The sequence below is a fragment of the Poecilia formosa genome, unplaced genomic scaffold, assembly GCF_000485575.1.
Source record: "Poecilia formosa unplaced genomic scaffold, Poecilia_formosa-5.1.2 Scaffold116, whole genome shotgun sequence".
Classification (NCBI taxonomy): Eukaryota; Metazoa; Chordata; class Actinopteri; order Cyprinodontiformes; family Poeciliidae; genus Poecilia; species Poecilia formosa.
The window spans coordinates 1,264,782-1,288,347 of record NW_006800055.1 but is presented as its reverse complement, the minus strand read 5'-3'; the positions used below and the strand labels follow the sequence as shown (position 1 = coordinate 1,288,347).

At 36.6% G+C, this 23,566-nt stretch overlaps 2 protein-coding genes across 2 annotated transcripts; both read left to right on the top strand.

The window, feature by feature from the left end:
- The first annotated feature begins 7,827 nt into the window (after window positions 1-7,827).
- On the top strand, window positions 7,828-9,852 carry LOC103143869 (regulator of G-protein signaling 21-like). Its single transcript, XM_007560577.2, has 5 exons — window positions 7,828-8,013; window positions 8,105-8,197; window positions 8,290-8,345; window positions 8,464-8,624; window positions 9,396-9,852. Exons 1-5 carry the CDS (start codon window positions 7,937-7,939, stop codon window positions 9,579-9,581), a joined length of 573 nt encoding a protein of 190 aa, XP_007560639.1. The 5' UTR covers window positions 7,828-7,936; the 3' UTR covers window positions 9,582-9,852.
- Window positions 9,853-18,247: 8,395 nt separating this feature from the next.
- Window positions 18,248-22,724, top strand: LOC103143868 (regulator of G-protein signaling 21-like). Its single transcript, XM_007560576.2, has 5 exons — window positions 18,248-18,670; window positions 19,009-19,071; window positions 19,373-19,437; window positions 19,602-19,768; window positions 19,942-22,724. Exons 1-5 carry the CDS (start codon window positions 18,591-18,593, stop codon window positions 20,128-20,130), a joined length of 564 nt encoding a protein of 187 aa, XP_007560638.1. The 5' UTR covers window positions 18,248-18,590; the 3' UTR covers window positions 20,131-22,724.
- Window positions 22,725-23,566: the final 842 nt, after the last annotated feature.

Genomic DNA, 23,566 nt, shown 5'->3' with positions numbered 1-23,566 from the left:
GAAGATTTTTTTTTTTTTTGCAAAAACGAAACCATCATACTGTATGAATACTGCATATTCCTGTAAATACTGTATTTTCTGGCTTTTCACAAACACTTTTTTCAAGTTATTTGGGTTCCAAACAAAAGTGAAACTGCTGTTCTTCAGCAGCCTATGGTGCTCTATCTGTTCATCTGTTATGAGTGTTAAATATCTCTCAAAACCCACATCCTGTCAGTCCATCAAACTTCTACTGTTGAAATATATCATGACTTTCCATTATTATGTAAGACTAATGTCACAATAGCTTTTCTGAAAACATACAAAAGTTGATGCTACACAGTTGACTGATGAAAGGGGGATGTTGCTCAGACTCAGGGGAAATTTTCATGTTAGGGACATGTTGTCAGTATGCAGAAGTTGCTTCTTAGAAAATAACTGAGTGAAACAAATATTACCAAAGAATTATTTTAATTTCTAATCGGTAATGAAAGCTTTTTACAGTCACCAGGTGGTTTCCTATTTTCATTTTTGACACTTTCAGGGTGCAGAATAGAGTGCAAGGTTGTACACTGGATATATAAAGTTGTTGAAAGGAAGTGGGTTTTGCCAGTTTCAAGAATCATTGTAGAAAATATTCAGGTCAATGAGTTGGAAATATTCTTTTTTTTCTGGGCCAACACGCCTTTATTTCGGTCGACTTACTGCTCCCCTCTCAGATATGAATGATTCTTCCGAGACATTGCCTCAAACTGGGGGAAGCTGTATGATCCTCATGACAACATCAGGAAACTGATTTTCTTAACAACCGCGTCACACCCTTATGCCACAAGGATTCTCTTCCTCATTTCATAGTGAGAGAGGAGCTTAAACATTTTGTAAATATGCCACTGGTTAGTTACCATTTCATGAAAGATCAGAGCGTCAGTTTTTTGTTTTCTCGATCCTACTGTAGATCCTTTTTGTTTCTTGTCTGACCTCAATATTTCGTTTGATGAACATGTTCAGACCTGTCTGTTACCAAAACACTGTCAGTTCATATCTGTCTAGTTTACGTATTTTGCACTGTTGGAATTCATGATCTCACTCTGAAACACAAAGGGAAGATAAAAAAAAAAGTATTTTGCAATAAAACAGGAAATATATGCTAAGAAGACCTTAAGATGAGGTCACTTTGAAGCTAAAATATGGTTTTAGCAGGTACTTATTTGTGTATTTGATCTTGATTTGACAAACTTTGCATTAAATGATTGTTGGTTGAGATTTACCATATTATTTTTGTATTTACAATTATATTTTTGCTGTTGCATTCTTGTGATGTGATGGTGTGGAAGCCTCAACATGGACCAGTTTAAGTTGAGACAGACTTTGGGAAAAATAATTATTATTTATGCAAATTAAACCCTGTTGGTCATTATTTGCCTCTGAAAAGTTCTTTCAGAGCTGCATCCTCTCTGTGTAACAACTAACTCTCTCAATAGTACTGAGTGAAGAAGTTCTTCATGGATGTTGCAATTCTGGCTTCACAGGAGAAATGTTTTTATGGCAACAAAACTGAATTTTTTAGTGATTCACATCCGGCACAATATTAAAATGCTTGTTTCCATCCATCAGTACGGTGTAAATATGTAAATATCTTATCATTCTCTTTACTTTTCTCACCAAATGTTATTACCATAACATAGGAAGAGAAAAATTGATGAAGTTAGTTTTGAGTGATAAGTTGAATCAAGCTGCCTTTGACTTTTGATTCTTGCTTTGTTACTAGAAAAGTCATTTTTGTGCACCTTTTAAATTTTCAGTTTTAAGTTCAACTTAGTCTGCCATTGGACAAAGCAATTTTGGTTGGTCTAAACCCATCTGGGTGAAAATGAGAGCTATGCAGAGACATTGGCTCATGTTTATTGTCCATGATGTCTTCCAAGTAGCAGTCAGGTCAATTGCCAGATGGGTTTCTGAAGAAAGATATTCCCAAACCATGATTTAAAGAGTGAGTTGCATTGTTAGTTCTCCTCAACACAAAATTTTACATATTGGCTAAAAGTCTGGAATGACCAATGGCAAAATCAAGGCTTGTAGTTGTGCCATGTAATTTTCCTTTTTTTCAGAAAGTGAACTTTACTTTACAACCTAACCTTGATTTAAACATGTCAGAGATTTGTATGTGCCTGTACGCTGCTGTGTTTATTGTTCTTAATGTTGCTGGGCTGTTAACTTGAAGACAGTTTTATTCATTCAGGCATCAGAGTAGAAGATGCTGAATAAATAAAATTGGAAATAGGTGTTTATAACCCCGCCCTATGACCAAATCTGAATACTCATAAGTGGTGTAGATGTATTACTTTATAATGGGACCAAAATCTCAAAAGTTGTTCATGAATTAAAATATCACTCAACAAGCTAACTACCATTGATTGGTTGTAAGTTCATCTAAATTCAAAGCATACCTCATTAATTAACAGTTTAGTTTTACTTTTAAAATCAAATTTTGATTTTGACGTTCTAGCATTGTTTTAGAAGTTAAGGTGTTGTCTGAAAAACATAAAGTATGAGTCTAAAAATAATCTTGTCAAGGCACTAAATTATCATCTGCTCATGAGCTGCATGTCAGATGTCTATCTTTGTTCCTCCACGCTGTCAGAGGAATGCACTAATTGTTTTGCTGACTCATTTGCAGAGCAGAGTGCAGCAGGGAAATTGTTACTTAAAGTTCTAAGAAGCTTAACGTGCCTGAAAACCTATGAACAAAAATTTTATGGGACATTGTTCAATTTTTTTTACTTCATACCCTTATTCTTGTGAAACATTGAGTTTCTATTTTTAGTAACAGTGGCATATTTATTAAGACTCATTATTGCATTTTTTTAGGTACACAAGCAACCACAGTAACACTTGATGAAGCAGAAGCTCGAAATTCCTTCATGCTCTTCATCTTATAAATGATCCTTAATCGGGAGAAGTTATTTGGACGTTTCTATTTTTAGTTGGGCAACTTTTTGAAAACGAATTATTGCATTTATTTTTAGGTACACAAACAACCATAATGACACTTAATGGAGCAGAAGACATAGTTAATAATTTGCAGGTAATTAAATGTTTTGCAAAGCAGCATTACTTGTAAATTATGAGCACATTAAGGCATTTGAATACGTATAGTAATGTTAAATGTGACGGGGTTTAACTGTCACGTTTAAACTCTGTCAAGTGGCAGTTTAGGTGGACCTAAAGTTTGTGCTGGTGCACTTAGGAAAAAACGTTGGACCCACCAGTGGAACCAGTAGAAAAAAATTAGTTTAGAGCCCTGCTAAAACCTATATGACAACCTGAGGTGGGGAGTGTAGCCACAGATTGTACTCAAGTAAATGTCGCACTGTTCCAGCATGTTTTCATTCACCTAAAAATAAAACTCATCCATGAAAATAAACTCAAGAGTAAAAAACTAAAGGCGATTTTAGTATTTAATATAAAAATGGCATCATCAGATGGACCAAAACATAAAATTATGTAGAAAAATTGGTATTTTAAAGACCAAATGAAAATAATTCACATAAATAACCCATTACAAAATAAGAAAATCAGATGAAAGGAATATTTTTTTTGTTCTTCAATGCAGAACTTGGCACTTTAACAAAAACTGCAGGTGTGTTTCTGTGTCAGGTGATTTTATTTTTGTTAAAACAAGCTTGTTCTTATTTCAATGAAGTTACTCACAGTGGGTAGTGTATCCAGAGATTTTGCTCAAGTAAGAGTAGCAATAGTTCATAATAGACTTACTCACGTGAAAGTAAAAAGTACAGCATAGGTAAACATACTCCTAAAAGTACATTCCTTCCAAAAAGTTACGTAAACGTAAGTGAGTAAATGTAACAAGTTGTCCAGCTGTGATGACAACATCAAGTAGGCTTAAAAATGTCGATGTTACGATTTGCTGGAAGATATGAAACAAAACAGAAATGATCAAATACAGAAGCAATCAATCAGAAGGGGAGCAGATACTGACCTAACTTATTCTTAATAAGTAATAATTAACTTAATAATTAATATTTTATTAACTTAATTGTGGATCTGTGACCCTCTTGGTCTTCCCAGACTTTATGTTTCTCTTGCTATTAACTGAAAACCCATGACTTTGCAAAAATAGTCCTGTACATCATGAACCATGGCATACATGTTGACATTGTTTCTTAAGGAAAATATTTGCGATGACTTCATCCACTATTATGTTTTGGAAACTTCTGGTTCAATGCCATTCATTACACTGGGTAAGGCATGAGGAAGGTACAAGATGCACTATTTCTGTCTTCGGAGGCTTGTTCTGATCTCATTGTTCTGCTGTCATTTGTTGTCGTTGTTTTCCACTACTGAATCAGCATTCATAGAAGCTTCTCGCCCTTCTACATGTTGCCGAGAATTTTTTTAATTTTCAAGCTAGATGATTAGTTGACACTGGATTGACAATAAATGAACATGCACATCTTTTTAAGAAGAAGTTATCTTTATCGTAGCAGTACAGTGCAAAGATCTTCAGATTTGTAGGTTAACTGGCCACTCTAAATTGCCTTCAGACATAAATGTCTGGATTGTTGGTGGTTCTCGGGTGTATCTCACCTGTTCTCCCACTGACCAATGGGAATTGGCAGCAGGGTCCCCGTAATGCTGTGACGAAAAGGCAGATACAGAAAATGTGGATGAAAATATAGGATAACAGGGTAAAGCATTGATATTTGGAATTTCTTTAGTCAGTTATCCACATAAAATTTGTACATATAAAATGAAAACGTCAGAAATAAGGATTTTACTTCAAAACACAGACTGACTTAGCAAATAGGCTGACTGCTACTGTCCGTTTTTATCTTTTATGTGTTTTGGAGCTGGAGGGAGAGCAGGTTTCTAATTGGTTCTTTAAAAACAAAAACACAAATAAAAACCCATAACTGGTTTGATCTTTTCGCAGCACGTGAGCAATGCATGGTGCCAGAACATTATGTCACGTTTATCTTGTCAGAGGATCTGAACCCAGAAAACCAGTTTATCAACCATGATCACAGTGTTTGTCTTTCATTGACGTTGCCTGACTTTCATGTATTATATGGATCCTGTTTTAATCAATGAAGATTTGTGAAGGTTTTACAAAATTTTGACCACAACTTGTGATGCACATAAGTCACGATTCAGTCATGTGAACCAAACTTTTAATAAGAATTTTAAAAATTGCAACATCTTAGTTGCTAATTTTAGACAAAAAGTGAAGGCTTTGTTCCATGCTTTGAAGTCTTTCTTAGGCCCTGACACATGCATTGTGGAATTTTAGCGTTTAACTTCCTGCAGCTTTGGATTGTCCTTAAGTTACTGTGGTGAGCCTGTTTCCTTTTAAACGCCAGGTGTTGAAAATGGAAAAGATTTCTGCAAACTGCAAACTTAAAGTATGCTTGTGTACATTCTCAGCCATTTTAGGCATATCTATCAACAGGCCTGAGTCAAAGGAAACTCAGGAAAACTGATTGAAAACCACATGTTTTTAAAATAATTGGTACAAACAGGTCTTAGAACAGGTCATAGAAAAAAACTGACAATTAATCTAAACCAGAGTATGAAGAGCTCCAAAATGCAAAAGGAAGCCCTTTTTTGGTCATGCAGTGCCATCTGTGAAATATTGTGTTTTCCAATTGAATAATCTTCATTTCTTTAAAGACTAATTGACACACCAAAAGAAGTTTGCCCCGACTCCCCACCACGACACGAACATCCCATCTGCAGTATCAGTTGACCATTTGGTTGGAAGATTGAGAGGAGAAAAGCCTGTTTGTGTTTTCCAACTCAGAACCTGTTCTTCAATACATGCATTTTTTGTAGAAATTTTGCTCTCATTTTAATTTATTTATTCTTCCTTGTTACACACATTTCCTTGTCTGAAATTTTCATGCAAATATGAGAGAGGGTGTTGCAGAGGGTGCACAACGTAGCAACAGGTGCCATACTAACTGTTGTTGCCATGACCAGCAGCTATAATGCCCACAAAAATGAGCACAGTTACACATTTCCTGTTTTAGGAAGGTTTTAGGAGGTTGCTAAAGTGTATAAATAAATATGAGTAGAAAACTTTGTCTATAAGTTTTTGTCATTATCAATGTTAGGTCAGCCATCAGACTATCATCTCATTTTTTAGATGATGTAAAAATAAGATATTGTTTAAGTTTAAAACAGAATCACAAGCTCCATGAACTTTTTCACGATGACATCATGTGCCCTAAGTGATTTGCATTCTCTGAATTTTCCCATGTACTTGTGTAAAAGTACTGTTCTGCCAAGCGTGCAAAATAAAGGGCGTTGGCTCATGAAATGTGCAGTCCACAGTCTCATGTATACATCTGCTGTTGCTCCTGTTTCTCTAGAGGGGAAAGTTTGAAATAAACCCACCAGCCTTTCTCTAACCACAAACGTACTATACCTGACGGTTAAGCCCCCTGAGGGTATTCTTAAAAACTAAACACACACACACACACACAACCCCACACACACACACACACAAACACACACACACACACACACACACACACACAGCGTCTTTCAATTTTCACTTGTCGTAACTCTGTCTAATCTGAATTAACACCCTAACCCTAAACTTAACCGCATGCAGCACCTTTTCTTATGATTACAAGCTAGGTCATGTTTTGAGGGTTTTGAGGAGGAAGACATTGAGTAGCAAAGAATGATTCATTTATTAACTGAAAAACTCACAGAACTCGACAGAAAAGACATAGGATTAAAGGAGACAGCGTCAGTATAACTTAAGCATCCAGCAGTGAGTGAATGAAACCAATTAGTTTAAATGTGATTATGGAGCACAAAAGGCAGAGGAGCTGGGGGAGATGGCAAGCGGGGAACTGAGGAAAGGCAGAATAACTAAGGAAGGAAACACAGAAGGAATCTTAACTCATCTGAAAAATTCAACAATAATGAATACTGAAAAATACATTGAATGAGGCCAGGGGAAACACGGGGAAATCAATTAATAAATAAAGTTGAACTATGGCACACAATGAAGTGTTTACCAGAGAAAAAGACTAACAGATGCACACAAGAATAAAATGAGAAAATCCATACAAAATTAGTAAAACTAAAATAACCTACACAAAAACAGAAGAGAGAACCAAAACACAAACACCCAAAGATCATGACACTAATAAACTCTTTTATAAATAAAATGTAAAATCTGCATCTTTTACTGTTTGAGGGAGATTCTCCAATCTACACCAAGAACCAACTTTTACACAGAACATGGTGCAGCAGAGCTACAAACAGTTTCAACCAACTTCCATCCAGGATTCAGCCGGAAGACTGAAACTCCTCCATAACCAAACCTTGTCTTGTCTCACTTTTGATCATCAGCGCCAACCAGATGTCACGCTTTGATGACGAAGACATCAGAAGATAAAAATTCAAATTTGATCCGATCCTCCCACTAATCACAATCATGAGATTCACCACCTTTCACTCAGTCATAGTCCCAGACATACGGTTACTGCTTCAAGCACCGGAACTGGAAATGTGGCTTCCCCAGCAGGAACATCTCGCTCTTATGAACACACTTCAGAAACCTTCTAAAAATAATTCATCTCTCTTGTCCATATCAGTTTTCTTTTATATTTAGACATTTCGAGCCTCCTCTTGATTCTTTGTTCTCATTTTTTTTTCCTCAAATATCTGAGTCAAATATCAATCTTTCCTCACTGGAATTTTACAGCCGTGAGTCAGTAACAACAGCCTCTGAGTCGAATCTGCAGCCGTCCAAACAGTTATCTGAAAGGTATTTTTTTCTTGCACCAGCAGGCCCTCAACGTCACAGGTGTTTCACTACAGCTATCAAGTTAAAATCCAGATCAGGGGAAACCAAACACCATTTACTTACACATCAGATCATCTGATCTTCTGCTAAGACGATACCAGTGATGTTAAAATGCCCAAGCTTCTGTTTTCCAAGATTCGGTTTAGCGATATAAAGGATTTATTTCCAAATGTGCAACGACCGCGAAGGTAAGCCAGACAGTATGACACTGACTATGATAATGTTTTTTCTCATTGTTGGTTATTATTTTGCATAGATTTAATTTGATTTGTGTGACAGGATTGATATTGTTCTGAATCGAAGGAGGAGAAACTGCAACATATGGTCCTCAGGTCAAAAATTAAATGATGAAGCTTGTCCTTCAAACCTCAGGTAGTGGCTTTCTAGTTATTTGTTATTTCTGTTAGCAATATATTTTGTGTTCATGGCAGTAAAGATCAATAATAAATATTTTTTTCCTACAGCTGGAAGACTGACCATAAACTTGACCTATCTCTGGAAAAATGGCTGAAAGATAAAAGTAAGACATTCTAACTTTTCACAAAATGTACCGTTACAATCCTCCCAAACACTTTCAAACATTAAGGAATTACAAGATAATGAACAAGTGTTTGACTTTAACCTGTACTTTTCCGAAGGGTACAGGGCGGCATTCCGTTCTTTCCTGGAGTCTGAGTTCAGTGAGGAAAACATTGATTTCTGGCTCGCTTGTGAAGACTTTAGGTCAGCTTCAGATGACCTGAAATGGAGAGCTGAGAAGATCTATGAGGAGTTTGTCAAACCTACAGCATGCAGAGAGGTCAGTTTGACAGTAATCCAGGAGTTCATAGTGTTCAACAAGGAGAGCAGCGGCCTTCTTGGCCAGGAGTGGGATACCTGTCTTTTTCATTGCCATTTAAATAAATCTTACATTACTGAAAGAAGCATTGTGCCAACACAATGACCCAGAACTAGAATGAAGTGACGTACAGTGAAGTGAAACACAACATGTAAGCGTTTGAAGTCTCAACTTCCAACTTAATTTGTGCTCCGAATTTCAGTGAAACTTTGGTATTTATTTTAAACGATGCCTTGAGCAGAAAATGTTTCGGCATGTCTTGGCTGTCATTTATTCGTGATTCTATTCACAATCTTTTACTTCTGATCCAAATGGTTAGTTTTTCATGCTTTAGGAATTTGTGTTTTAACATCAGCTTTTGTATACATTTCTTCTTTTATTTGGCTAAGTGGAGACAAAAAAAAACAATGGTAAACACAACCACGCTGTTTAGTTGAGACAAATAAAAAGAAGCACTGTTCTAATAATTTGCTCAGTGTTGTTAGTTCTAAATAAAAGGAATGCTTAAAAATAACACAAGAAAATTGTATTTAAATTTGGGATTCACCGGACAAGGACCACTCAGCTTTCTGTATATTTTTGTTGGGATTAAAGCTAAAGAGATTTTCTTGAATCTTTTATTCCTGAGACATTTTTTTTTTTTGCCAGATTAAGCCATTGATCATTTTACCAGCTCATCACTTATCAATTGCACATTCTAAATTTAAACTTTTTTTCGTTTTTCTCTTTTAGATCAATGTAGACCACAGCGTCAGAGAGAAAATCCAGGAGTCGCTGGAGAAGCCAAGCCATTGCTGCTTTGATGAGGCCCAGAAACACGTCTACCTCCTGATGCTAAGAGACTCTTGTCCCAGATTCCTTCACTCAGATGCTTACCTGAGTTTGAAGCGCAAATCTAGGACCCATTGGTATATTTAGGGAAAAATAGGCACTGCTCCCATTTCAGGGGAAAACACTACGACTCAGTGTCAGGGTGTACAGCCTAAAAATGTTTTGTGTTTGTAAGAATATAAAGTCATTGAAAAGAACAGCTGAAAGAGAGAGGAGTTATGTGACGGCGATGTGCATTGAAGAACGACGTGCATTTTTATGCTCGTTCAGGGTTGCTTAAAGTGCTGCATGTGTTGCTTGAAAGTCTAAGTAAGTCAGGGGAGATTATGGAGAACAATAAAAGATTAACATATGTGAATGGCATGACATTCCTTTGTTTTTAAATGAGGGATTGTTTACTTTTTACAGTTTATTTCTTAATGTTGATTTTTTTTCTTTCTTTTTTTGATGCAAACTATTGCAGAGATTGGGACTTGAGTTTCTGTCAACTACCATAAAGTTGTAAGCACAAGAACTTAAAACTCGCCTGAAACAATGATCTGAGACTTCAGTCTTATAATCAATATTTATCTCATAATTAGGAGTGAAAAAATGCCAGTAAATGTACCTTTCAGCAGATAATTCCTGCTCCTCGCTGTTGTTACGGTGTATACAAAAACATGGTTGTCATGGTGATGTTACGCAATGAGCATGAGCTCAATAGTCAAGTCAAGTCAAGTTTATTTTATCGCACATTTCAGCAACGAGGCAGTTCAAGCAGCTTTACACCATAAAAACATAATACAGTAAGTAATTCTGAAACAGCAATAAACATTACATTTAGTCAAACACCATCATATTGATATATCTTCCAGTTGTCATGATTCATGGGCAACTCTAAACAGGTGAGTGTTTAGCCTGGATTTAGAGGAACTCGGTGTTTCAGCTGTTTTGCAGTTTTCTGAATGCATTTAAGAACATAATGTTTGTCAACTATGCATAAAATCTAACGTAGTTAGTTGCAGCTTCCAAGTTAATTTGTTTTAATTCAATGTTCGCAGTAAGAGAACCATAGGATGAAACTTTGGCTGAGATGCACTCATTTTTGTGCAAAAGGGTGAGTTTGATTTGTTAGCCAGAAAATACTGGGCTGTGGAAGATTAATGACTCAAACTGAACTTTAAATTAGATCACTTTGCATCTTTAAAAAGTAGTATTTTATTTACCTTACTTTCATTTTATTCTTTTGCAAATAAGGGAGTGTAATTAAAAAATAATAATAATAAAGCCTCCAGGTTCTTCAAAAATAAAACTGATTCTATTCTAGAAATGCAATATTCCCTCTTTCTTCATTAACAATTTTGGACCTTGCTCTTATTATTATTTTTTTATGATGTCCTTTGGAGCATAATTACTGTGCAGACATGAAAACAACACCTTTAAGTGTAGATTTAGTAAATGATTTCCAAATATTTTTTTTCCTAATCTGTTGAATTACAGAGAGGAGAAAAGAGCCTTTAAACATGTTTTGATGTTCTACTAAAGTAGTGGATACTTTGAATACAAGGATTAATGTGTATCTACTATGTAAATATAAAAACAATAATGTTCTTTCAAAGTGGAAAAACTTCCTGTTTTATTCATTCAGAAACCTGACATTTACTGGTAACCGAAGAGGGATTTCACAACTGGTTGTTTTTTTACATTTCAAATTGAATCCTCAAAACATAAAAAAGTTAAATGTTTGTCTTCTGCATTAATTGTATTGATGATGATTAGAGTTGATAATCAAGCCGAGGTTCAGGCAACTAGACAGGATCCATTTAAAGTTAAAATGTTAACTGTAAATAATAGAAAATTGCGATTTGACTTCAACTTGAAATCACTTGTTACATCCTGCATCTACATTATTGTGGTGATTTTTTTTTTTTTTTTTCCTGGGTTTTTTGTTTTTGCTTTTTTTCCCGTTGTTCTTATTTTTTTTTTTTTTGATTAAATGACTAAGTGCAGACTTAGAAATGCTCAGGAACCACAAAATAGGAGAAGAGTTTCCACTTCTCAGAAAAAAAGATCCTGTCTTTGGTCTTATGCCTGATATGTTCTCTAATTAGGTTCAGGGATGATTCCATACACAAGTTGCAGGGTTTACCAAACTGGAAAAAAAAGCAATCCCTCTGTGACCTTTAATCGTTCTCCGTTCTGAACAAGGCTTTCTTCCTAAAAAATGAGCCTAAAAAGGAATACTAAGGCAGCTAAAAATAAGTCAGGAGCTTAAACGACAACACTGCTGGAGTCATCAGAAAACCTGAAGCGTAACAGTCAGAATATACTGCCTTGTTAGGGGAATAACCTCATCACCCAACAGACAATGATGGGGCTAAAATACAAGTGCTTAACTTAGAAAAAGAGACAGTGTGGGGAGTTAGGAAGAAATAAAGGGTCTTTTGTTTAAAGAAGTTTTAAAAAAGCTCAGAATATTTAAAGTATTTGCTTTTATATAACTTATCAGCTGCACACATTTATCTTCATTGCTCTGTTTACCCTCTAACTCAAACTTTTCATCCTCATAAATAATTCAAAAAGTTAAAATACTTAAAATGTCAGCATTAGAATGAATGCAAGAAAGGACAGTTAGTTTGGGGATATAGTTGTAAAATATATTTTTTAAAAAACACCACTTATCATTATTTATTTTACAGTTACAGCTTAAAATATGCATATTTGCCTTAGAAAAAGAAGTCCACTTATTTAACCTCCAAATCAAAATATTTTTCTCTTATTTGTAAGACATATATTACTGTATTCTAAGCTAAACCTAACTAAATATATTTATTTTATATAATATGTCCCAAGTCAACTTATTTATTTCCCACACTGCATCGGTTTTGCTTATTAAGATTGCAAAATGAGAGTGAAAACATTTTGTGCTGAAAGCATCAAACACTGCAACAGCAAATACTAAAGCGTGCTCTAAAGGCAATCTGTAAATTGTGCCTGCTTTAACAAGAGAGTCTGACTCTGTAGAAATGACACTGGGATGCATTTTAGGGTCTTAGATGAGAGGAAACATACTGCAGTTTTGGTCAAAAATGATGTTATTAGCTAATTTTAACAATCCAATATCATGAGATCCAGCTAGTTTGGCTCTGAGCAGAAAGTTTTAAAAACAAGCAATATATTATTTATAGTAATTTTGGTGCAAAATTTTTACTATTTCAGCATAAAGCATAAAATCCATAAAATCTACCACAAACACAGAAATGCACTACACCCTAAAAAGTGTTTTTGGGCTGCAGTTCATCTAATGGACTTATTTACATTAATTTCACTTAATTATTTTGCTTTTGCTATGACAACTTACTGTTTTGTGTTCATTTAACTCAAAACTTACAAATCTTTAACTTAAAGGAACTTTTCACTTTGACTTTACTTAAAACAATTGAGTTCAATGTCAGTTTCATACGTCTGACCAAATCAATTTATTATGATCATCCATTTTTTATAACTTAATTCATAAAGGGGGTTTAACATGACAAATTTGAGTCACTCTTACTCAAATCATTTATTTAGTTCTAATAAACATTTAAAATCTCTTTGACTTAATTCTACAGAAAGTCAAACTTTTAAGTAGTTTCAAACTAAATATTTGGTTTGGAAATATTTAGTTTGCAGCCCACTAAGAAATGGGCTGCAAACTTCTTAGTTTGCAGCCTAATACTCTTTTTACAGTGTCCTGTAAATACACTATTTTCCTTAAATGACCTTTTTACTTTGACTTTACTTGAAATAATTAAGTTCAATGCCATATTTGTATCCCTTGTCTGACACCATGACTCAAGCTTACCAGGGACAGATTCCCTGGTAAGCAACCGTGGCTCTGTGGGTGGAGTAGTCATCTTATCATCTTGTGATTGGAAGGTTGTAGGTTCGATTCCAGCTTCCTCATGTTGATGTGCCGCTGGGCACTTAACCCCAAATTGCCTACCAATCTGCATATTGGTGTATAAATGTGTTTGAGTGCGAATGGGTGAATGTGACTCTAGTGTAAAGCGCTTTGACTGGTCAAAATGAGTGGAAAAGTGCTATATAAGTTCAGTCCATTTACCATTTTTTTAAGTAAACTAAATGATTTGAGTAAGACTGACTTAAATCTGTTATCTTAAACATACTTAATCAATTTGTTAAAAAAAACATTTACAAATTGAGTTGGATGATTATAATATATTGAATTGGTTAAACTTAATAAATTAAGTTGGATAAACTGCTTGTTACCCATAGAAGCAATTCAATTAAGTTGGTTCAACTATTTTCTTTTTAGAGTGTAGAAGACACATCCTTTGTTATAAGAGTTTCTCACTCTGTCTTTACACCAGAAACTAATAGCATGTTTTCAATTGTGGAAAAAGAAAAACACAGCTCTGTTCCAGCAGAGCCAGTGGATTTCAAACATTTGCATCACTGTTTGCGCATCGTATTGACAGTAATGTTTGAATGGCATCCACAACAAGTTTTTTTTTGTTTTTTTTTCTATCCTGACTTGCCTGCGTGCAAAGGTTTATGCATTCATGAGACATTTCTGACTATGGCAAAACACGCAGATGTGTTAAAGTCTTAGTTTACCAAAAACAACGGGTTTCATGGCTGAAGTGGAAATTTCCAATCTGAAGTCAAGACCTCAGTGTTTGTGTCTGCTGCATGCTGAAAGTTTGTACGACATTCAATCAGTTTATGACCACTGGATTAAAAAACTGGCAATGACCAAAATAAATAAGTGTTTTAATGGCCAGTTCGTTATGAGCGGCAGAATTTATTCCAAAGCTCTACGTCAGTAAACGTGAGTACACTGGAGTATCAGGGGTTGCTCCTGCTAAATCACACAGTTCTCGGATCTCCATCACACGGCGTACTGTTCCTCACACACAAGCTGCCACTGTTTTCTCATTGCCCAGTTCTGTTACCATGGTAGCTAAAAGGAAGTAAGTAGTGTCAATGGCACTGTGTTACAGTTGTCCCAATTGTGACTGATCAAAGTGCTAGAAATCCTAAATGAATCTATATCCACATGAGGTGCAACACTTTTGTGTAAATGTGCAATTAATTCAATATTTAGCAGTTCCATGTAACAGCTCAGTGCTTACAGCCATGTTTGGGCAAAGGAGGGGAAGCAGCATCAGTGAAGCCAAACTAAAGGACAGGCTGTAATAGAGCGCATATGTCAGCAGGGCTTATTCAATGGTAATTGCCTTCAAAATGTAAAAACAATAAAAAATAAATGCACATTTACAGATGACTACATAACAATAAATGTAATGGATGAGCATTAATATTACCACCAGAAAAAACAACTTCATCAGGGAAGTCAAAGGCTGAATGCACAACTTCCTGTTTATTTTCAAGCAGAAGAATGAAATGGACTGAAGCAGGTGTGTTTTGACTTACAAGAATTTCATGAACAAATGGACGAATAACTTACTCGTTAGAGAAACTGAGTATTACCTCCCTGATTCTATGAGGGAATTAGTAGCCAGGTGCCATTTGATTCATTTGTCATCAGTAACTGTGAAAACCTTTATAAAAACAGACTACTTGTCATTTTGTTGGTCAGGCACGTGCACGTTTGTGTGAAGACAATTCAAAAAAGAGAAAAGCATCGTAGCAATGTGAACCTGAGAAAGCTTTGTAAAGCAGTTCCAAAAAAGCTTGAAGTACTATCATGCCGATACTCCAAAGAGTGAACAGCTCAATGAATTCACCCAAAGGTGGGAGTGTCGATTGTTGAGAGAAACTACCAAAACCCCATCACTCTATCTCTAATGCCGCAGACATAAATTAGCATGCTCAGTGTGTGCTAGCATTCAGGAAGCGGTGAGTGCTGCGGCCACTTCCAAACACAAATTCATTCTTAGATTATGTAACAGCAGAGCTTAGCAAGCAGTCATGCAACCTCACACAGGCTAAAAAGAATTTTAGCCTGTCTCGTCAGAAGGAACTATTTCAGCAACATACATTTCTGAGTGTTTGTGCTCTGAGCAGTTTCTAAAATTATGGGCTGAATAAACTGAGTTTCTAAAATTTGAAAGTTGTTTGTTTTATCTCTTTACTGTAAAGATTTTTAGTTAATAGCGGTGTGACAGGCTGCCACAAGCAAACATAGAATTGGTTGTCGTTCAGGTAAATCCATTGATCAACCCTAACATCTCAGTGCATCAGTGGAAGTTATTTCCTCATTACATAGACTTATTGTCCACTTTATAAGAAACGCATGCTCAATTTCTTTTCAACAAAAGAGTGAATCAGCAAATCACTTAACTCATCTAGACATCTAAAGATGTTATCAAGATACTGCAGGACAAACTAAGCAACTAAACATAAAGGAATGTTGTTGTGTGCAAAAAAGCGTTAGCCTATCTCTGAAGCTACTCAAACCTAAAATACAGTCTCACTGTAATACATGTTGCACCACAGAAGTCAATCAATCAAGCTGATATGTACATCACATTTCAGCAGCATGGCACTTCAAAGTGCTTGAAAACACACTAATGAAAACACAAAAATAAAAAAAAAATCATAAAAACAGCATCCAGTCACCAGAAACCTGTAACAGACGTTACATTTTGTTGAGTGCCACCATCAAAATCATTAAGAAACATCATATGTTGGTCAATGTTCTATTAATTCAGAATGAAAAGCAACTATAGGCAGGTGAGTTTTTAAAAGTAGATTGAAAGGACCTCAGTGTTTCAGCTGTTTTGCAGTTTTCTGTAAGTTTGTTCCAGATTTGTGGTGCATAAAAGCACCCAATGCTGATGTTCCCAGTGTTAATGTCAACATTAACAGTCCACATTTCTAAAGAAGTAGTTTTTCAAAGCAGTTCCATGTTGCAAGTTACATGGGTTCCTGAAAGGGCTGGATGGATTTTTGAATTGAAAATGTTGCTTATTTTGACACTATGTGGTTGTTGATTAAATGTGGTTAATGGTTTTTAAGTACAGATCCTGCTATTAATTCAATGAAATTTTTTTTATCAAGTCTCACCACTAGATATGTTTTATTGAAAATGTGGTTTAAAATGTGGCAGACGACTGGTTTTGATATAAAGAAGGGAGCCTGACCTGATGATTGTTCACATGGGGACTGGTTGGTTTGAGGATTTTTTTCCCATTATAAATGAAATCAAAATTTTGTGCTTACTTGTTTAAAATGTAAAAATGGTCAATGATTTAAAATATGGAATCATGTCAAATAAAAGAAAAACAGAAAAACTCTAAAAAGTGGCAAATACTTTTCTAACAGTGCTGGTGTTGACGAAAATGGCTTTATTGGAGGCTGAGAAATTATTACTTGGTAGTTGACGGATGACATCCAGTAGCCAAAACTCAATGGGTTATGGGAGATGCAAAATGGTTTACAACCAGTCATCATCCTGCTCTAGCGGTCAGGAAAAAGTTTTAGAGGTCATTTTGCATTTAGTGTCAGCTCCAGAGAGATTTGTGGACATCCTGCAGCAGCATTTTTACACTGAGAAAAGATGACTGAATACTCTTCATGTGAGAACATATTAGCTGCTAAACTAACCTTTTTTTTTTATTTCACTACTTTGCTGCAGTATTTGTACATGAGAGATAGATTATCACTGACCAAACACATAAAGTGGTTTCCATTTTCCAGATAACCTCTTTACTTTCTCAAACTAAATCACATGCACAGCAATCGGCTGTTTGATGCATTGTACTTAAATCCTTTCCAGGATAACGTCTGTATTTCTACAGGACAACACGTCGTTCATAATGTAAATTCCCAACACTGCGTTTCAGTTTTCGGTATCTGCTAAGGCACAAGCCAAAGTGTCTGGGACTGATCACAGCTGATCTGAAGTCAACCTCAAACGTCAGCGGTCAGCACCACAGATGCTAATATCAGTTATAGCTAACCTCATGCCAAGACACTGTCCAGTTCACTTCAAGTTCCCAGACAGCAAGTGGATTTCTGGCACTGACTCTGAGTCTCTTTACTTCTGTCAGCTCCCAGTTTGCTGAACTGCTAACAGGGTGAACTGATAAATATCTGAGCTCCTTCAAATAAAAACGAATCCGCTTCCTTTGGCAAACTCATTCATTCGCAGAATGTTCGTCTAGATATTTATAAACTAAAGTTTCTTTGTTTGGAGGGATATCATTATTACAGATAAGGCTGTTTGTGCATTTTGTTGTATGCATGTTTTGTATTGCTCTGTTATTTTATGCTAGTGCTATTGTTCTCTGTTTTGTTGATGCTGTCCACGAGTATTTATTCTATTCTCACCGCAATTTAAAAGATTTCATTTTGTCCAGGCTAAACATTTTAGACACCAACTTGGTGGTTTCCAAATGAGACTGGTCACAATGTGACGTCCTGGCCGTCTCTCTTACTTCCTGTCCTTTTGCTCGGTCTCTGTTGCAATCACTCTGGTGTTTCCTCTTTCTTACAAAAGGCTGTGACCTCACATTGCATGTTTTTCTCGTTGTTTTCTTTTGCAAATTCTATCTTTTATGTGGGATAAATGAAGATTTAAGTTTCTTGCTGTATAAGTTGTTGTGAAGAACCGTCTTTCCATTTGCGCTATCATGAGATCAGAATTTAGTCTGATCTCATGAGCTGCTTAACATGCTGCACGAGATGGTTGGAAATTTGCCTATCACACTCTCTGTTGCTGTCATTTGCATCTGCGCAGCCAGACTAAAAATAATTCAAACACTGTATGCTTTCAGCCTCAGAGACTGCCGTTTGTTTGGTTAGACCAGCAAGGAGGAGAGACTGAAAAGCAACGGCAGACGGGAAAGAAGAAGAGCCAGCGAGACATAATAGGGAGTAAGGCATCAGGAGGAGGAAGGCATTCAGGCGCTGCAAGTGTTGTTTCGAACTGTGAAGTAGGAGGAGAAGCGCAGCAGGCGGGAGGAGGAGGAAGGGGTACTTCCTCTTTAGTCTGAGTAAAGCTGCTGAGGTATCCCAGCAGCCCCAGCCCGTGGCGACAGGAAACCTTCGTATAAAAAGCAGCATCGCAGGGGGAACCCTCCTGAGTACCTCTTAGACACAGCATGACCAGGACCAAGAGCCTGAGAGTGTGGACCTAACAAAACAATGCCCAGCATAAAAGCCGAACCACCCAGCACTCATCACTTCATCATGGACCGAGATGACAGGAACAGAAACAACACGCTGTGAGTACTTTTAAACTGGGATGTGTTGTAGACATGCTGACTCGGTAGTTATTTAAGATATTTGTTAACCACCTGATTTATGTGAAAGATTTTGATTTGTTTTAACTCACGAATAACTTAACGTCGGACAAATATGGAATTTTAGAAAAAAGGGTAATGGTAATAAAATACATCCTTTTGGAGGAAAAAAATAACATTGTGATCACATTTTGACTGTTAAGTTCTTCCTTTTGGTCTACTTACATTCTCGTCATGCTTTCACACACACTCACTGGAGTCTTATTTAAGGACAGCAAATCAATGAAGGATGAACTCATGTATTTCTTATTTCTACACAGTGGAAAGAACTTTATGTGTCGACTCCAGTGCATGTTCTCACAGACGCCTCAATGCTCAGAGAGGTGAGGAACCTTATGTACTGTTTTGCATACATTTCAGTTTTAAAATAGCCGGCCTGCTACAACCATCTCCATCTATGGCATCGCGAAAGGATTCAAATGATCTAGAGACACAGTGTTTGCTTTGGAACGATACATGCTACTGCCAGCTAATCCCAGGGTTCAACATTTCTGTACGAACTTGATAAGCACATCTGCAAAAGGCCTTCCTGGCCTGAATGCCTCAGAGCCTTTTCTGTCCTTGTAGATTTACTTCACTCAAATTTGATTCTGGTTAAGTAATCCAACATGTTTTCTCTCCCAGCGGGCTAAGTTTAGAAGACACCCAACAATGGTCGCAATCTCTGGAAAGGCTTCTTGAATCTAAATGTAAGTTGTTTTCCTCTTGGGAATTAAAAATGCTGCTAAGACAGTAAATTAGGTTTAAGAAAATGAAAGTTTGCGTGCAATAACTGACTTACAGAACAGCTCAAAAGGGATGCTATATGTGCCTTAAACCTGGCTAAGCCTGCTGTTGTTTGTTCCTCCCTCAGATGGACTGGCCACCTTTCGTAACTTCCTCAAATCAGAATATAGTGATGAAAATATTGAATTTTGGCTCACTTGTGAGGACTACAAGAAGATCAAGTCTTCATTCAAATTGTCCTCAAGAGCTAAGAAGATTTATGAGCAGTTCATCAAAGCAGAATCACCTAAAGAGGTAAAGCAAGTTGCGAGATGTCTTTGCATTCAGACACACACACACATGCAGCTTCTGTTTTACATTTTAAGCTCTATGTGTTAGTGAAAGAAACAGCAGCTCAAATGTTGAATCTCCCATCTCTCGCTCTTGGCTCAAATCCCCCTCATACCTATCTGTGTGCCTCATTCCAGATCAACATTGACTATCACACTCGAGAGCAGATCAAAAGAAACGTCAAGACTCCCACCATGCACTGCTTTGACGAAGCTCAGAAGATAGTTTACGGGCTGATGGAAAGAGACTCGTACCCGCGGTTCCTCCGCTCGGACATTTATAGAACACTCCTGGAAAGCCTCGCTGCTGACGCCACGACGGGATGAAAGCACGGTCAGGAGGAGAGAGGAAGGAAGGAGAAGAAAACCCATAACTGGAATCTTTGATGCTCCTTCAGGAGGAGGAACTGACAACGAAAAGGAAGGAGGGTCATCCAGTGTGGCACTAGGACACAATCAGCGGCCCGCGTACGTCGGCGATTCCACTCCTGTTCGACACTAATAAAGGAGCGGATCCCTACATTTAGCACCACACACCTGAAGACTTTTTTTTTTTAAGCAAATTTCCCCAATAATGACCCCGTAGACCACGTCACAGGATGAAGACTGTCCAGGACACCACAAATGCCTTTCACAGTAAACGAATTAGCAAGGCGACGGACTTCTGCGACGACAGCAAAGCCGCAGCATATGCAAAGAATGCACTAGATGCCTTCTGGCCTTCTTTGGAGAGGTGTTTCTTGTGCAGATACAAGATAAAAGATACAACAGTCACAACTGCTCAACTCCCACTCTCTCACTTGTGTGTGTTAGAGAGGGGGGAAAGAAAGGGGCCCCAAGTTGAATTTAAAAAAAAGTAGAATTTTATGATGGCACTTAAATACCATTTACTCAGAATAAGCTGTAGCCAAAGAGCTGGTCAATTATAAATCAGAGCACTAAGAGAGACAGAAAATCCATCGCAGGCTGAGGATTTAATAATGATCTGTCCTTTTTTAGTGAGAACTATTTTAAAGCATCTTTATTTCTTTAATCTAAATTGGGTTAGAAATGCGTGTATATTTTTTATTCAAAGGTGGCCCACGGATAAGTTTTTTATTTCTTTTTTCCCCCTTTCCTTTTAACTTCTTTAGCATTGATTATTGTCAGACTACCTTTTGCAAGTACTGTCTTTAAACTGATATGTACAAAGGAAACGAAATCATGCACATTTTCTAAACTTCTTTGTGGAATCTTGACAAATAGTTGCGCTATTGAAACCAAGAACTTCCCATTTTGAGGACGCCTACGTCAAATTTAATTCGTCACTTGGTCAATGGCTTGCCGAAACTCAAACCGACATCTTACAGCACTGAAGCGTAATGAGTTTTGCATTTGATAATAATAGAATTAGAACTACTATTACACAGCTTGAAAATGTGGTTGAAACTATATATCCTGGGACTGGGCCTTGTTACTGATTGTCAAAGCATGAATACGAGTGAATAAATGCTTATTAGGAGTTTAATAGTTAAATTAACTTAAAATTTGATCATTGTATTATTTATTGCTTACTGTTCTGTCACAACTTGAGTGCAAAGTTTGTTGTAGAGTTGAAGTGCTTCTTTAACTGCTGGTGGATTTAAATGATATTAAATTATTTGAACCGCTTCAAAAAAAAGAAGACTTTATTTTCCTCCTTCACATGGATTTAATCTCATCATCCTGAACTTTTTCAGTCATGTTCAAAGAAGACAGCACACTTTTGGAAAAAGGCTGATCTTAAAAGATTGCGCTATAAGCTGAAGTGATGTTGCCACATAACAGTCTGTGGTATTGCATCACACGACAATACGTCATAGAAGAATGAAAAAATAGTCAGCAGTTTTTATGAATGTGTGGTAAATGATTATGAGTGTCTTTAATTTGAAAATTTGATTCCTTTTTATGTTAAGTTTCAAACATTGTTTGTGTTGGAAATCATGAAAATGATCATCAGAAATCAAAAGAAGTAGTGGCAGTTTAAAAATCTTTCAAATGAGCACAGATATTACAGGTTGGGTTTTTTTTTCTTTTGTTTTTTTTAATAAAAATAATGACAAAGAACATTAACTTATTCATTAGTCCAACAGGGTTAGTGTCCCCCTACTGCTTTGTGGTTTGGAGTCAGTGAAAAGCGTTACTGGCACACAAGCGGAATGTGGGTTTTGACAAACCGGAAGGCTTGGACTTCCAGTTTCTTGAGAAATCAAGAGGTGAGAGAAATGAGATTTTCTCCATTTTATTTTGTGACATCCTTTTGTCTGCAGGGCCAAATGTGTCCAAATGCAACAGAGATTTGACCTTGGGTAAACAAACTGTTGCAAATTCAGCAAACTTTGTTATTCAGCTTGTAGTAGAAACAACAGATTTTACTATAACATTCCGAGTGTTGCAAGAATTTTCACGATTTGTTTTCACAGATTTTTATGTAACTTTTAAAGTAATACATAATTGTAAGGTTTCCAAGGAAAACCATAAATGATAAGAATGTTTAAAAAAAAAACTACAATTTGTTCGGTTTTGCCCCAAGTAGTGAGCTTTTCCATAATCTGCTCTGTTCTTCGCTGTTATGTGCGGGACTTGATCACTCAGCAGGTGATCAACTCTCTGCTGATGTTTGCAGCAACACTCCACAATGGAGAACCTCGAGGTTCTGGTTCTGATCGACTCAAACCCAGATACCTAATTTTGTCTCGTAGAAATTCATTTCTTGCCCAAACATAGCAACGTAGACTCAGATCAGTTGATTATTCCTCTATACATATAGACATAACTATATACTGGCCCTTTATTTATTTATTTATTTTTTAATGTGCAACCTTTCTAATTTAGCTCATGCAGCTAATGCATAGTTTATTTATTTCTTTAAGCCCAAAGGAAAAATAAAATTCACATCACCATCTAATATTATGCAGTTCTGGTGTTTTATACTGTCGACTCAAAACCGCAGCCCCATCAGCATTGCTAAATCATTCATGCTAAAATAACTCATAATTGCTCCTCCATACTGAACAGCTCTCTGGTAGCAGACAGCATGTCCACAGTCCACAGCTAAACTCTAATGTTGTTTGGAGTCTTCAGTGATGTAAATCACGAGCCGGTCAATGAATCCAGCCAGCTGTCCATCAAATCACTTTGGAGCCGTATCCGGCGCGGTCCTGCTAGTACTAACTCTGCAGCACCATGAAGACCAAGAAACATGGCAGACGGGTCTGTTACAAAGGACAATTAGGGTGGAAAGCAATGTTTCGCAACTTTAATCATCTCAGAGGGCAGCAAACAGTAGAAGGTCTGTCCTCTGGTTGGATGACAACCAGTTAAAATGATTTTGGCCTTCATAAATTATGCATCACTCCACAATTATATGTCATTTTGTGATGTTGTATCACGTAAACTATAATAAGTAATGAAATACATTAAATACATTAAAGTGACAAAATGTAAGAAGGTTTAAAGGCTGTGAATCATTTGTAGCGCACAGTAACCGCCTCTGAAGTTCCCATAAAGATATGATCATCTCTACAGACTGATAATGTGCCCAGATGACATTGAAGCACAACAGAAAAGGTTAAGATGACGTATATGAAGTTAGTGTAGAGGGTAAAAATGAGATGAAACTGATGAAGGAGAAAAGGAAGACACTGAGCCTATATTCAATCTGGACCAACTAATCTGTTTATTCTCTATGTGCAGAGACCTTAGATGCTCATGCTGTAAAGAAATAACATATTTTTATTAAAAC

Bases quoted from the DNA above. Each gene is read 5' to 3' on its own strand.
- LOC103143869 (XM_007560577.2), top strand. From the start codon at position 7,937: ATGCCCAAGCTTCTGTTTTCCAAGATTCGGTTTAGCGATATAAAGGAT. The intron at 8,198-8,289 runs GTAGTGGCTTTC...TTTTTCCTACAG, and splicing joins GCTTGTCCTTCAAACCTCAG to CTGGAAGACTGACCATAAAC. The intron at 8,625-9,395 runs GTCAGTTTGACA...TTTCTCTTTTAG, and splicing joins AACCTACAGCATGCAGAGAG to ATCAATGTAGACCACAGCGT.
- LOC103143868 (XM_007560576.2), top strand. From the start codon at position 18,591: ATGCCCAGCATAAAAGCCGAACCACCCAGCACTCATCACTTCATCATG. The intron at 18,671-19,008 runs GTGAGTACTTTT...ATTTCTACACAG, and splicing joins AGGAACAGAAACAACACGCT to TGGAAAGAACTTTATGTGTC. The intron at 19,438-19,601 runs GTAAGTTGTTTT...TTCCTCCCTCAG, and splicing joins AAGGCTTCTTGAATCTAAAT to ATGGACTGGCCACCTTTCGT.